The sequence below is a fragment of the Lates calcarifer genome, linkage group LG7_1 (assembly GCF_001640805.2).
Source record: "Lates calcarifer isolate ASB-BC8 linkage group LG7_1, TLL_Latcal_v3, whole genome shotgun sequence".
In the NCBI taxonomy this organism is placed as follows: Eukaryota; Metazoa; Chordata; class Actinopteri; family Centropomidae; genus Lates; species Lates calcarifer.
Window position 1 is genome coordinate 8,249,381 of NC_066839.1, and position 12,530 is coordinate 8,261,910.

Here is a 12,530-nt window from a genome sequence, read left to right on the forward strand (position 1 = left end):
ACATGATCAGTCTATTCATTTAGGTTTAAAAGATTTTAGACCATACACAAAACCTTCTTTTTTGTTTTATTCTCACAGGTTACTTGGTCCTTTTTTTGGAGAGCTATTTTTACCTTTGCTTAATTAATTTTCAAGACAGCTTCTCTTACTGCTCCTTGAGTCCCAGTGCTTCGGCTGGAAGAAACACCTCTTTGCCTTTTCCACCTCTGCACATGATTCAGCCACTTAAACGGTTTTTGAGCATCAAAGGAGAAGGAGGATTTGTTTGAAGAGCTGGATCCTTAATTATTAAGCATGTATCACATTTAACTTATTTTATTCGTTTTTATTTTAAGTAGAGTAGAATACTTTTCTGAATATCGTTCATTATTCTGAAATCAATTGAAGATAAATAGGACCCCCCCCCCCTTTCCAGGAAAATTATTGGTACTGTCAGAGGTGTAGTGCAAAAATCTGGGCCCTGAACATCTGCAGCCTCAGTAGGCCCATTCTCTCTTCCAATGTATCTATTTATAATAGTTATAACATCCAATTAAACTAAGTACTTGTTGTTTTTGTTGAGTCAGCAGACACAAACAGCCTAAAGTTTTTCAAGAGAATCCACCTTATTCATGGCATTATTTTAAAAGTATCCTCACTTTACTTGACTAAATATTAAGTACACTTAGTCCAACCCTATCCAAACACAGTGCCTCTGAGTTTACGGTGTATTTTTGGCGCCACCCTGTGGACAGTTAACCGCATATCCTTTACCCGCTCTACTCTCGCGGTTTTTCAGGCGCTTAGCAACCTCGCTACTTGTATCTTCGCACTGACCAATCAGGAGTCACCGTGTGAGGCGCGTAGGCCAATCACAATCGAGGATTTGGGCACTAATTTAAACTGAGAGGAAGGAACAGCTTCTTGTTTTGTTAACTGCAACATACGAGTGAACGGAGCAAAGACACTCATCAAAACAGACATTTCGTCTTTTTTAAACATCTTAACCGGGATTTAAGGCATCCCCAGCGCAAGAATAAACTGAGAAGACACGGGGCGCTGGTTTAAGTTTATGTTTAACTATAGCCGAGTCTGTCCTAACGTTAACAGGTCTAGCAGCTGGGTTAACGTGAAGTCAGGTAACTGTTTGATTCGGTTTAAACGGACAACATGCCGTCCCGTGTCGAGGACTACGAGGTGTTGTACACTATAGGCTCAGGTTCCTATGGAAAATGCCAGAAAATAAAACGGAAGTCTGACGGGAAAGTGAGTAAACTTTACACGTTTGTTTGCACAAAAATCACATTGTTTGCCTTCAGGTAACCTAGATATCAATTCTGTTGACATAGACGCGGAACTGTCGACTGTAAATATAATTTATTATGTAATGTTTCCAGCAAACAAGTTGCTGTTATTCTCTAAAGTTTTGTCTCTGTAACCAAGAAATGTTACACGAGTGTTACTGTTTTTAGCACGAATCTAAAAAAACAGCGAGTAACAACTTATGTCCAGCAACCGAGAGATAAATGGCCGTAGGTAGATGTTTGGCACATAAAAGCCAATGTTAAGGAGTGAAAATAAAGAAGGAAAATACACGAGTGGGCCTAATTGTAGTAGCTTTGTGGGGAGGCCACTCCAAACATTTGGGGTAGCACATCTTTCTCAAGGCAGCCATTTTGATTTGTCTCAGGTAAAGCACAGGTGTCACTAATTATCATTTAGTTGTTGAGCCAGCATGCACAATATTCAGCCCCGGCACTGACACGACTTACTGTAACAGGAGATAATTATAATTTACTATCAGTTAAACCTGTAAATGTCACCCTCATTTTAAGTATTTTCTTAAAATTGTTGCAACATATTGCTGTACTCTCAATATTTGCGTCTAGAGGTATTTTTAAAGCGGTTTGGGAGATTTTCTGCCTTTTTATTAGAGAGTGAGACAGTGACAGTGAGATGACAGGAAACAATGGGGAACGACATGGAACCAAAAGCCTGTGGCTGGTCTCGAACCAGGTATATTGTGGTTCATGTTCAGTGATTTAACCCCTGTTTTAAGTCTTTTCTGGAGCTTCAGAGTTGAAATAGTAGTAACTTAACTGAAGGTCTGCAGCTCTGCCCTTCCTTCTTAATTTAACCCTCTTTTGTGTTGCAGATCCTGGTGTGGAAGGAGCTGGACTATGGCACCATGGCGGAAAGCGAAAAGCAGATGCTGGTGTCAGAGGTGAACCTCCTGAGGGAGCTCAAGCACCCAAACATAGTGAGGTACTACGACCGCATCATAGACCGGACTAACACCACGCTGTACATTGTCATGGAGTACTGCGAGGGTGGGGACCTGTCCAGCCTCATCAGCCGCTGCATCAAGGAGAGGTGACGAAGTGGTACTTGGTGTTGAAATAAACATTGAACTGTAGGTTGTGTATTTATATAAAATGCATGAATTATGTGCCCCCTCATCGCAGGCGTTATTTGGAGGAGCAGTTCATCCTGCGAGTCATGGCACAGCTCACATTAGCCCTGAAGGAGTGCCACAGACGCAGTGATGGCAGGGCCACGGTTCTTCACCGAGACCTGAAGCCAGCCAACATCTTCCTCGACATCAGGCAGAACGTGAAGCTCGGGGACTTTGGCCTAGCCAGGATCTTAAATCATGACACCAGTTTTGCAAAGACATTTGTTGGGACACCTTACTACATGTCTCCAGTGAGTAGTTTAAGTCTGCTGTGTCTGATATTTTTCTCTTCAAAAAACATTTTTTTTTTTTTTTTTTTTTTTAAGGAATATATGGAGCATTTAATCTGCCCTCTTGACCCTCTTGATTGCAGCCTAATCAGACATCATCTTTTAACATATTTTCTTACAGGAACAGATAAACCGGATGTCATACAACGAGAAGTCAGATATTTGGTCACTGGGATGTTTGCTGTATGAACTCTGTGCATTATCGTAAGTTGCTTCCTCTGTTTGAGCTGTTTTTTTCCTTCCCTAGCAGCTGGTTTGTTGGTTATGAACCTGATGTTTTCCCTGAATCTCTCCTGTTTAGCCCTCCATTTACTGCTTACAATCAAAAAGAGCTGGCAGAGAGAATCAGAGAGGGAAGGTTCAGAAGAATCCCCTACCGATACTCAGAGGAACTCAACGGCTTACTCAGCAAAATGCTCAACTTAAAGGTTAGGAGTGAATCATTCAACAGTCCTACAATATTGGTTACAATACATTCACATTGTGCTTGTGCTGCCAGCTACTCTACTTGTAGTTAGGGTACAGTAATTGGTCCTCTCTGTTACCAGGACTATCTGAGGCCCTCTGTGGAGTCTATTCTCCAGAGCAGCCTGTTGGCTGACGCGGTTGCTGAGGAGCAGAGGAGGGCAGTGGTGCGGCTCCGAAGGAGGTCAGCAGACTCCGACTGTCCTCTTCACAAACCGACTGAACCAGCCCCCACCTCTGCTGCAGAGCTCAGACTCAGGGAACAGGCGCTCAGGGACAGAGAAAAGGCGCTGAAGGAACGAGAGGAGAGGCTGGAGAGTAAGACGCTGATCCCCACTCCTGTTTGTGCCACACAGGCAACACACACACACACACACACACACTGTCTGGTTAGGGCTTTATAGCTCTGTGGCTGGGTCATGATACACTATGACCCCTGCTGACCTGCAGTTGCGCTCAGTGTATTTCACAGCCTCACAGATTATGTTGAAAGATCAGAATAGCTGCGTAATGTGAGAAAGGTTTTTATATCATTCTATATATCTGTATAAAGATGCATTTGGAGGATCTGTCAGTAAAGTTGTCTCACGCTGATATTTAAGTATCCTCCTCAGCACAAAGTATTGAAAATAACAATGCATATTTCAGGCATTATAGACAGTTTTATTTTAAGGACTTGGTTTAGTACAGCAGACTTAAGATTAGTAGCAGCACTAATGCAGTGTGCCTGTGATAAACTGAATAAAATGCTGCTTATCTTGCTAAGTGGCAGTGTAGTCAAAGAAAGTTGTGTAACTGGAACAGGTTTGTGCATGTTGTGCAACCAAATGTTTGCCTTCTTTGAGTTACTCCCACACCTACAACCCCTGGCAGCAAATATGTCTGCATATGTCTAAAAGACGTGCATGTAAAACATTGTTAGTCACGTGGCAAATAAGCGCCACACATTCCAAATAAAGTTAGCCTTTTTTGTCTTTTCATGGCAGAGAGAGAGCAGGAGCTGTGTGTTCGAGAACGACTGTCAAATGAGAAGCTTGCACGGTAAAACTTTTTTAAATTATTTTTTACATTTAAAGAAGGGTGTCGTGGAACAATCCCTACATTTTCATTTTACCTATTTTGCTCTTTTGACTGTCTGACAGTTTGTTCATCATCTACTGTTTCAGGGCAGAGAGTTTACTGAAGAATTGCCATCGTCTTCAGCAGCAGAGGGACCTGGCACCGTTCTATGGCAAAGACATAGGTATGGGACTCAGAAGACGACCTCTTGACTTGCTGAACCGAGACAAGAACTGAGCAGTTTTTCTGTGTTTGTGCTTCTGTTTTGATGTGGATGACTGAAATCAAGCTTATTTAATACTTTTTAAAATCATGCAAATAAAGTTTTTATACATCAATAAAGAATGAACTCAATTAGACCTGCATTTTAAAGTAAAGTTTATATTACATCCCTGTGAAATCCAGCAGTTGTGTTGGATTGCAAAGACTGTTGGCTGCCTGATGATATAAACTTTAATCTTTGTTAATCAGTGACTCCTTACTGTTTGGTCCTAGATGAGGAGAACCTCTCCCCTGGCAAGAAGAAGGTCCACTTTGCCGGTGAGAGCAAAGAGAACCAGCGACCTAACAGTCGTCAGAGTGTGACATCCCAGGATCTGATACTGAGGAGGCTGCAGGCGGCCAATCTGCGCGCTCAGACACTGAAGGAAGTGGAGAAGACTTGTCAGTTCAAGAGCAGACAGATCCTCGGCATCCGCTGATCATACAGACGCATTATACGTCTTGTGACTGAAGGCTAGGAGTCCTAATAACTGGATGTAAATTAAGATTTATTTATATGATAATTGAGTTGCTGTGACAATAGTGAGGCCAAATAATTTGGACCACTGTATTGTGTTTTCTGTTACTTTGTAGTGTCACAATTTCATCTGGTTTGATGTGTGGGTGTACTTGTTTTATAGGCAGCTATCGTGATTGTGCAGTATGAGGATGTATGTTACAAGTCTGATTTTCTCTCTTTTATGACTTGAATCTATGAGAAGTAATAATAGTATATAAGAGGAGCAACTGTTGAACCTGTGATGGCAAAAAAACCTGTTAACTATGCAGACTGAATTATTGTTTATTTAATTTATTTTACAGAACATTTCCTGATGCAAACACTGTTGATAGTAGTTATAAATTATTAAGATAGAACACATAGAACCACATACTTAGTGCGTATTGTAAAATAAATACACATAGTAAGTACAAGTGTTATTTATACATGTATAGTAAAATAAAGTGCAACTGGGGGAGTTTGATGTAAAATGCCACCACACCGGATGTGAAATGTTCTGTCATTGTATCCTAGTCAGGAAAATCTGTTGTATATCGCTAGAATAACAAGTAGTTTTTAATTTACATCACAAATATAGCGCATGGACACTCATTAATCAAGACTGATACTGTCCACAAGGGGTCATCAGTTTCTCATGAACAGCCGCTGCACTGAGACGCGACAATAAGCCTTCACACCTGAAACTCGTTTGTTCTTGATTAAAAGCTGATCAGAGGACATAATTAGCAGGAGCATTGATGTTATAATGAGGTGTTAAATAATGGTCGTCCAGTTTCAAATTCATTAAATGAATGAATGAATGAAATGAAACATGATTTGAATAGGTGTCCCACAATGACAGACCTAGTTGTTAATATTTTTTTGCCAAAGATATAACCACATTTGGATCATTCCGTTAAAAACTTGATTATCGTTTTTGTTTTTAATACATTCACAGTACAAGTGGGGTAAAATATTAATCATAGCGTCAACAGTAAAACAACATATTTTCTACAATGTAACAGGTTTAAGGAGGTATTTAGGGCCGACCAAGACAAGTTAAACCGCAGACAAAGCAACACCTAACAGATTAATAAATATATAATAAATTAGGATATACTGGGACACTTTGCTCATTGATTGCGTCAGCTTCGGTGAGGATAAATATACTCTAAATTCGTCACAAAAGACGGCGAATAAAGGGCCAGTGTTTCTCTAGTTACATAGGTATGTGTTTAATATTTTAACGAGTTAAAACAGATTAAATTTTCCCCTCTACAGATTTTCAGGTCAATTAAGGGAGTCATCGCGAGATAACAGTTTCAACTGGCGTGCGTAGCAACCGTTGTTGTCTGGCTCGCTTGCTCTGCCCCCTAGCGAGAGTTGCAAAATTGGACCAATCAGATCCCACAACGTAAGCTCTCCGCCAATCGAAACCGTCCAGGGCGTGCCCTTACGGAGCCGTGTTCCGTGTGGAAAGTTTACCGGCTCGGGTGCAAAGTTTCAGCCGTCTGCAAATCGGAGCTCGTCGGCAAACGCATCCGGAATACGCTGGCGACGACAGCGGTGTACTAAAACATCAACTAAACTGTCTCACAGATTAATATCGCCTGTGGTTGACTTAAAATCAGGCCGAGTGATGCTGCCGTCGCTGGATAACAGCCGTGAATGAAGACGTCGTTAGCACCGACTGTATTGTCTCAGGGAGCTGAGCTAGCTTAACGTAAGTCGTTAGCTCGGAATCGAACCGGAGAGCTAGCTAGCTGATGTCTGAGTGATCTCTTACGAAGACACGGTGAAACGTTATTTCACGTTAACTTGAAACTTAACTTGACGGGAGGACCACTGTGAGGAAGGGAAGATGGCTTGCGAGCCCAATCGAGTCCGGCTGCTCTGCATGCTCTCACTGACTTTTGGGTTCTTCATTGTGGAGGTGGTGGTCAGCCGGATCACCTCATCTCTGTCCATGCTGTCGGACTCCTTTCATATGCTGTCGGACGTCATTGCGCTGGTGGTGGCCCTGGTCGCGGTGCGATTCGCCGAAAAAACCCACGCGACCAACAAAAACACCTTCGGCTGGATCCGGGCGGAGGTGATGGGAGCTCTGGTCAACGCCGTCTTCCTCACGGCGCTGTGCTTCACCATCGTCCTGGAGGCGATCGAGCGCTTTACCGAGCCCCACGAGATCGAGACCCCCGTGATGGTGGCCGCCGTCGGCGCCGCGGGGCTCCTGGTCAACCTGCTCGGGCTCTGCTTGTTCCACGGGCACGCCGGCGGGGGCCACGGACACTCCCACGGAGGACACGGGCACTCACACGGTGGTCACTCTCACGGGAACAAGAACAAGCGGGGTAAAACAGGCAAGTCCCAGAAGGCTGGGAATGGGTCTTCAGGAGAGGAGACCAACAACCTGGTGGCAAATCACAACAGCCCGGGGGATGGGAGACCGAGAAATGGTAAGAATGTAAAGTGTCTTTTGCAGTCTTTACACTTAACAGTTGTTTACTCTCTTTGTGTTAAAGTATGCAATCTTATCTTCAAATGTGCTCTATAAAGTATCCAAACCCCACAAACCCAGCCTTAGTGTCACAAGTTTATTCTGACGGCATATGCCAGACTTTATCTCCATTGTTAGTAGTCCAGATTGCATAACAGTACATACTTATATCTCCAGTCTACCCTCAGGACACCCTGCTCAAATGATGAATCATTACTTTCTCTACAACTGTGAATAAAGACTATATGTACTACTACTACATCTGTGTTTGCCATCAGATATTTGTTGGTGAGGTATCCTATCCTTTGAAACATGGCCACCTTCAGTGACATAAACAGATGAAGGTTCAGGTTTCAGGCTTTGTAAAGACTGACCACGATCAGCTGTCTTATAAATAGAGATATGCAGAAGTGTCTTTCTGACTCAGCCCAGGAACTGTTTTTGACAAGCTGAAACTTGTGAAAGTGTCAAATGCCTGAAGCTCTTGTGCCATATTTTTTCTGGTCACATTGTACTTGAATTTTAACAGTTGCCATACAAGCGGATTCACTGTTTACGAAGTAGTGATTGTTACTCGGCCATAACCACAGAGACGCAATCAATGATAAACCACCCCCACTCAAGCATCCTCGGGCGTGCCACTGGTCGTGCTCGCTCACTGAAGGGTTAAACCCATACAGAAGACCATTTCTCCCCCACACTGTTAGGCCCTGCCATTTTCAATAAATGGCTGTACCCCCCTCCAGCCCCTCCTCCTCCTCCTCCTCCTCTGTGCACTGATCGCTGTTACTGGGTCATACATCAGTGTAACCGTGGAGGCGACAGCCACAGCCACACCATTAGCCGCTGATGAATGACCCATAGAGTCCCGCCATGGAAGCGAGCAGCCATTGCTCAGGTGCCATTCCCCTCCAGCACTTTGTATGCTGCCTGCAGTTACTAATTTTAATTTGCTTAAATGTGAATAACTATAGCATTTAGGATCCCACGTGGTCAAAGTTTTCTCTCATGTAGTCTCATGGTTGCCTGGTACGTTTCTCGTGTTTGTTGCCCCGAGCAGTTATAGCACAGACTCACAAGGCTGTATTGTTTTCCATAGTGAAAGCTAGAACATTGTTAGCCATAAAAAACACTAGTAAGTCACTTTAATGGGCTGTATGTCTTCATAAATTGTTCGATAGTCTACCTCCTCTTGACTTTGAATGGAGCCGCTCCAGCACATGTCACCTGATAACATCACAGGCTGAGTTCTGGCTCTTTTGTTTCAAGTTTCAAATGGACTTGTGCTTCGACCCCAAATGACGTAACTGAACAATTTAACAACTGGCCGCTACTGATAGCATCTCCATGGCTGATTTGTTACAGCTTTGTTTTCGCACCGCAATGAGATAATTGTTGTTTTGTTTTCCTGTGATATCTCAAGGCAACATTTCTGTTTTCTATTCATTGCTATATCTATTTTAAATGCTATATTAGAATGTAAGTGTTAGAGTCCAGCTGATTATTTGTCACCTCGTGTTGCAGTAAACTAAACTAACCCCAACCCCTTTTTTATCTTTAGAAATCAGCTGTAAGGACAGCACAGAGGTGCAAATGAATGGCAACACCCACTACGAGGAGATGGACCATGACACGGACTCGTCATCGCAGCTCAACATGCGTGGGGTCTTCCTACACGTGTTGGGTGATGCCCTGGGCTCCGTCATTGTGGTTGTTAATGCTATAATATTTACCTTTGTGTGGCAGCCCTGCAAAGGCAATGAAAATTGTACGAACCCGTGTATCAACAGCCACACCACAGACCACCGGCACATCAATCACACGCTGGTCGACCTGCATGAAAATCCCACTGTGCCAGTAATGACTGCCGGCCCTTGCTGGGTCCTGTACTTGGATCCCACTCTCTGCATCATCATGGTGTGCATCCTGCTGTACACCACATACCCGCTGCTCAAAGAGTCGGCCCTCATCTTGCTGCAGACCGTGCCCAAGCAGATCAACATGCACAGGCTCAACGAGCGGCTGCTGAGTCTGGACGGCGTGCTGGCCATCCACGAGCTGCACATCTGGCAGCTGGCCGGCAGCCGCATCATCGCCACAGCTCACATCAAGTGCCACGACCCCACGTCTTACATGGAGGTGGCCAAGCGCATCAAGGACTTCTTCCACGACGAGGGCATCCACGCCACCACCATCCAGCCAGAGTTTGTCACATTCAGCTCGGAGTCCCGAGACTCCCTCTGTGAGCTCTCCTGTCGGACTCAGTGTGCCCCCAAGCTGTGCTGCGGCTCTGCCGACAAACAGGGTACAGGCTCGGACAAAAAGGCCAGCAGTGACTCTAAGCCGGCCGCAGCTTCAGCCTTGGAGGTGATCAGTGAGACCTCAGAGCAAGCCGCAGGCATCCAGGTGTGCCCTCGGTCAGAGGCCGAGGTTACCATTGCCAGAGAGGTGGAGTCGTCTCTGTGAGATGGAGGGGATAGAAAGAAACAGAGGAGAAGCTGGAAAACTACCACTCTGGGCAGAAAATCATCGTCATTCACTGGATGCTGTTATCTTTTTGACCTGTAGTTACCCTGATAAGGAAATAATTTTCCTTAGCCTTTTATTCTCTGTCATTATCTCCTTTATGGCTGAAGTATCCTCCCAAGAAACCCCTCTGTATCCATGCATTTGAGCCTCTTTTTTTTTTTTTCATCTGCTCTTTCATTTCCAACTCCTCCTCCCTCTTGGCCTCTCCTCTGCCACTCGGCGCCTCTCTCGTTGTCTCGTCTGTTGCCCTGGCAGTATGGTGGTGATGCATGTTGGGGTTCACTGACCTTATCTCCTCCAGGACCTGAGCGAGTCCTGCATGAGCGTCCCTCATTAGCACCATGTTGTGATGCATCATCTCGTCCCATGGTGTTTCTGTGCCAAAGCTTCTCACTGCAGGACTGAAGGGATCGGAGAGACGCACTCTCCTCCAAAAAAAGGACACACACAACACATGCAAGTCGGAGCACACATCACTAGGTTATTTTGTTTAGCCTATGGACCTGTTTGGCAAAGAGTCTACCTTCTTGTTTTTTGCGTAGGCTTTTAGCAGATCTATTTTCTTACCCTCTGGCCCCAAATGGAAGAGTATTGTATTGCATAATAATTTAAGTATTTAAGTTATTAGAAATGATCTATTTCTCTCTGTAGATGCTGTTTGTAATATTTAGTTTGGATGATAGAAACATTTTTGCAAATTTTCTGTCTTGAAGTTTTTGACAGACCATCTATGCTGTAGTCAGTTTTACAAATGTGATGTTTTTATAATCTTGATCTTGTTTTTTCAGACTTCTCTGGCCTTGACTCAGTTTTAATTGCAGTCATTAGTTGGATACAGAAGCCGTATCAACACCTCTCTCACCTTGCCTTTTAAATATAAAACTGCTGTGGTATAGCACTAAGCATAGTAGACGCGGTGTAACTGAACTTCTTGCAATGGCACAGTCACCTAATTAAATGTTCACTGATAAATTTGATGCCTTGCAAGCCAGAGGGCTGGGTCTGTTGTGAAGAAGTGAGCACTGTATGCCATTAGTGAAACACTATTCTGTGTGAATCTGTACTGGAAACTATTCTGATGATGGCTGTAGATTTTTGTTTTAAAATCCTCTTGAATGTGTGCGGCACCTTGTCACAATCCATGCTGAGGGAGTTTTTATATTTCCAGGACCTTGTACTGAGTTTGCATGACCAAACCGAGACCCGGTGTTCAAATTTTTTAGAGCTCCGCTGAGAGCTCCAGTTGCTGCTTACCAGTACCTGCTGGTATCCTCCAACATTATTCATAACTGTGTAGGCAATGACTCATCATATAACTTATCTGTCCTCTTTGCTTTGGACAGCTGATCAAGTCCATATGGTGGCCTTTGAAACTGTCCCTCGTCACCACAGATATCACTTATAGGTGATCCATCGATGCATTTCAGATTTCCACTCCCGATTAAATGTGTATGCAATATAGAACTATGTGCTGGGAAATGTATTTTGACGTGTTCTTCATTTGTAATGTTTGGTCACTTTTATTCTGTATCTTGAGACTTGAGCTCTGTGCAAATTGAAAACAAAAGTGTTGTTTTTTTTATTTTAGATATGACATGTCAGCTGATGTTTTTGATATATATATATATATATATATATATATATACAGTATATATATATCTACAGTACCTGTCCAATGTGTCATTGTGAAATAAAAAATATGGCTGTTTGGTACAGTTGATGAATCCAAATTTGCAGTTTGTCTTATTCCTACTTCTCTAACTATTCATTTAGTACTTTTCAAAACAGAAGTCGCATTGTCCTTTACAGACACACAAAACGACCAAACAGAGACAATATTAGTCGCAAAGAGATGAAAATCCACCTCAAAAGAGACATAAGTGTCCCCAGACAGACAAAACATCACAGAAGAGATGGAAAATTACCACAAGGAGACACATAATGTCATTATGGAGACGCAAAACCAGGAAGGGACACAAAATGGCCACAGAAAGATGCAGCTGCATTGTTTGTGGTTGTTTTGTGGAACAGTAATGTGAAGTAACACAAAATGTAAAATCTGTAAAATACAAGTGGCTCAAAACTTAAGTGTGGGGTGTGAGTAAATATACATAGTTAAATTTGACAAGTGCATACAGGTAAAAATGTTAATATAACAGAATTGAGGTTCAGCCAGTTAAACTATGAGGGACAATTGTACATAGAAAATAGAATAATTTTACGCCTAGATATGTCTCCTTCACTTGCTGTGGGAGTTTAAATTTAGCTGTCACTGAAAACCACGCTAACAATATACAGTACGTGTTGATCTAGTCTGTAAGGCCAACGGGATATCTGCGGTTCCTGTCTTCTGTCCCGCTACAAAACCTCAGTCTATAAACAGTAATAATGGTTAGAAGTAAATCTGATGTACTAAGTGTGAGTGAGTTGTGGAGTGTCACGCCGCAATTACATAAGTCTGTAATTACAGCATTTCACAACTCTCCTCTCTGTGGT

The 12,530-nt window shown here is 43.2% G+C and overlaps 2 protein-coding genes across 3 annotated transcripts; both read left to right on the top strand.

Annotated features, from left to right (window-relative positions):
• Positions 1–868: 868 nt before the first annotated feature.
• On the top strand, positions 869–5,514 carry nek2 (NIMA-related kinase 2). Of its 2 annotated transcripts, none has more exons than XM_018694998.2 (9): positions 869–1,245; positions 2,135–2,352; positions 2,445–2,685; positions 2,846–2,928; positions 3,026–3,152; positions 3,273–3,507; positions 4,176–4,230; positions 4,356–4,432; positions 4,744–5,514. In XM_018694998.2, exons 1-9 carry the CDS (start codon positions 1,150–1,152, stop codon positions 4,947–4,949), a joined length of 1,338 nt encoding a protein of 445 aa, XP_018550514.1. In that variant the 5' UTR covers positions 869–1,149; the 3' UTR covers positions 4,950–5,514. The 2 variants fall into 2 exon arrangements, with proteins under 2 accessions (XP_018550514.1, XP_018550515.1); XM_018694999.2 differs by lacking the exon at positions 869–1,245 and adding an exon at positions 1,658–1,995.
• Positions 5,515–6,465: 951 nt separating this feature from the next.
• On the top strand, positions 6,466–11,764 carry slc30a1a (solute carrier family 30 member 1a). Its single transcript, XM_018694997.2, has 2 exons — positions 6,466–7,464; positions 9,067–11,764. The coding sequence occupies exons 1-2, from the start codon at positions 6,870–6,872 to the stop codon at positions 9,969–9,971; spliced, it is 1,500 nt and encodes a 499-aa protein (XP_018550513.1). The 5' UTR covers positions 6,466–6,869; the 3' UTR covers positions 9,972–11,764.
• The last annotated feature ends 766 nt before the right edge of the window (positions 11,765–12,530 follow it).

Excerpts from the sequence above, each read along its gene's own strand:
- nek2 (XM_018694998.2), top strand. The coding sequence starts at position 1,150 with ATGCCGTCCCGTGTCGAGGACTACGAGGTGTTGTACACTATAGGCTCA. Across the intron at positions 2,686-2,845 it reads CACCTTACTACATGTCTCCA|GAACAGATAAACCGGATGTC; the intron begins GTGAGTAGTTTA and ends ATTTTCTTACAG. Across the intron at positions 2,929-3,025 it reads TATGAACTCTGTGCATTATC|CCCTCCATTTACTGCTTACA; the intron begins GTAAGTTGCTTC and ends TCTCCTGTTTAG.
- slc30a1a (XM_018694997.2), top strand. The coding sequence starts at position 6,870 with ATGGCTTGCGAGCCCAATCGAGTCCGGCTGCTCTGCATGCTCTCACTG. Across the intron at positions 7,465-9,066 it reads GGATGGGAGACCGAGAAATG|AAATCAGCTGTAAGGACAGC; the intron begins GTAAGAATGTAA and ends TTTTATCTTTAG.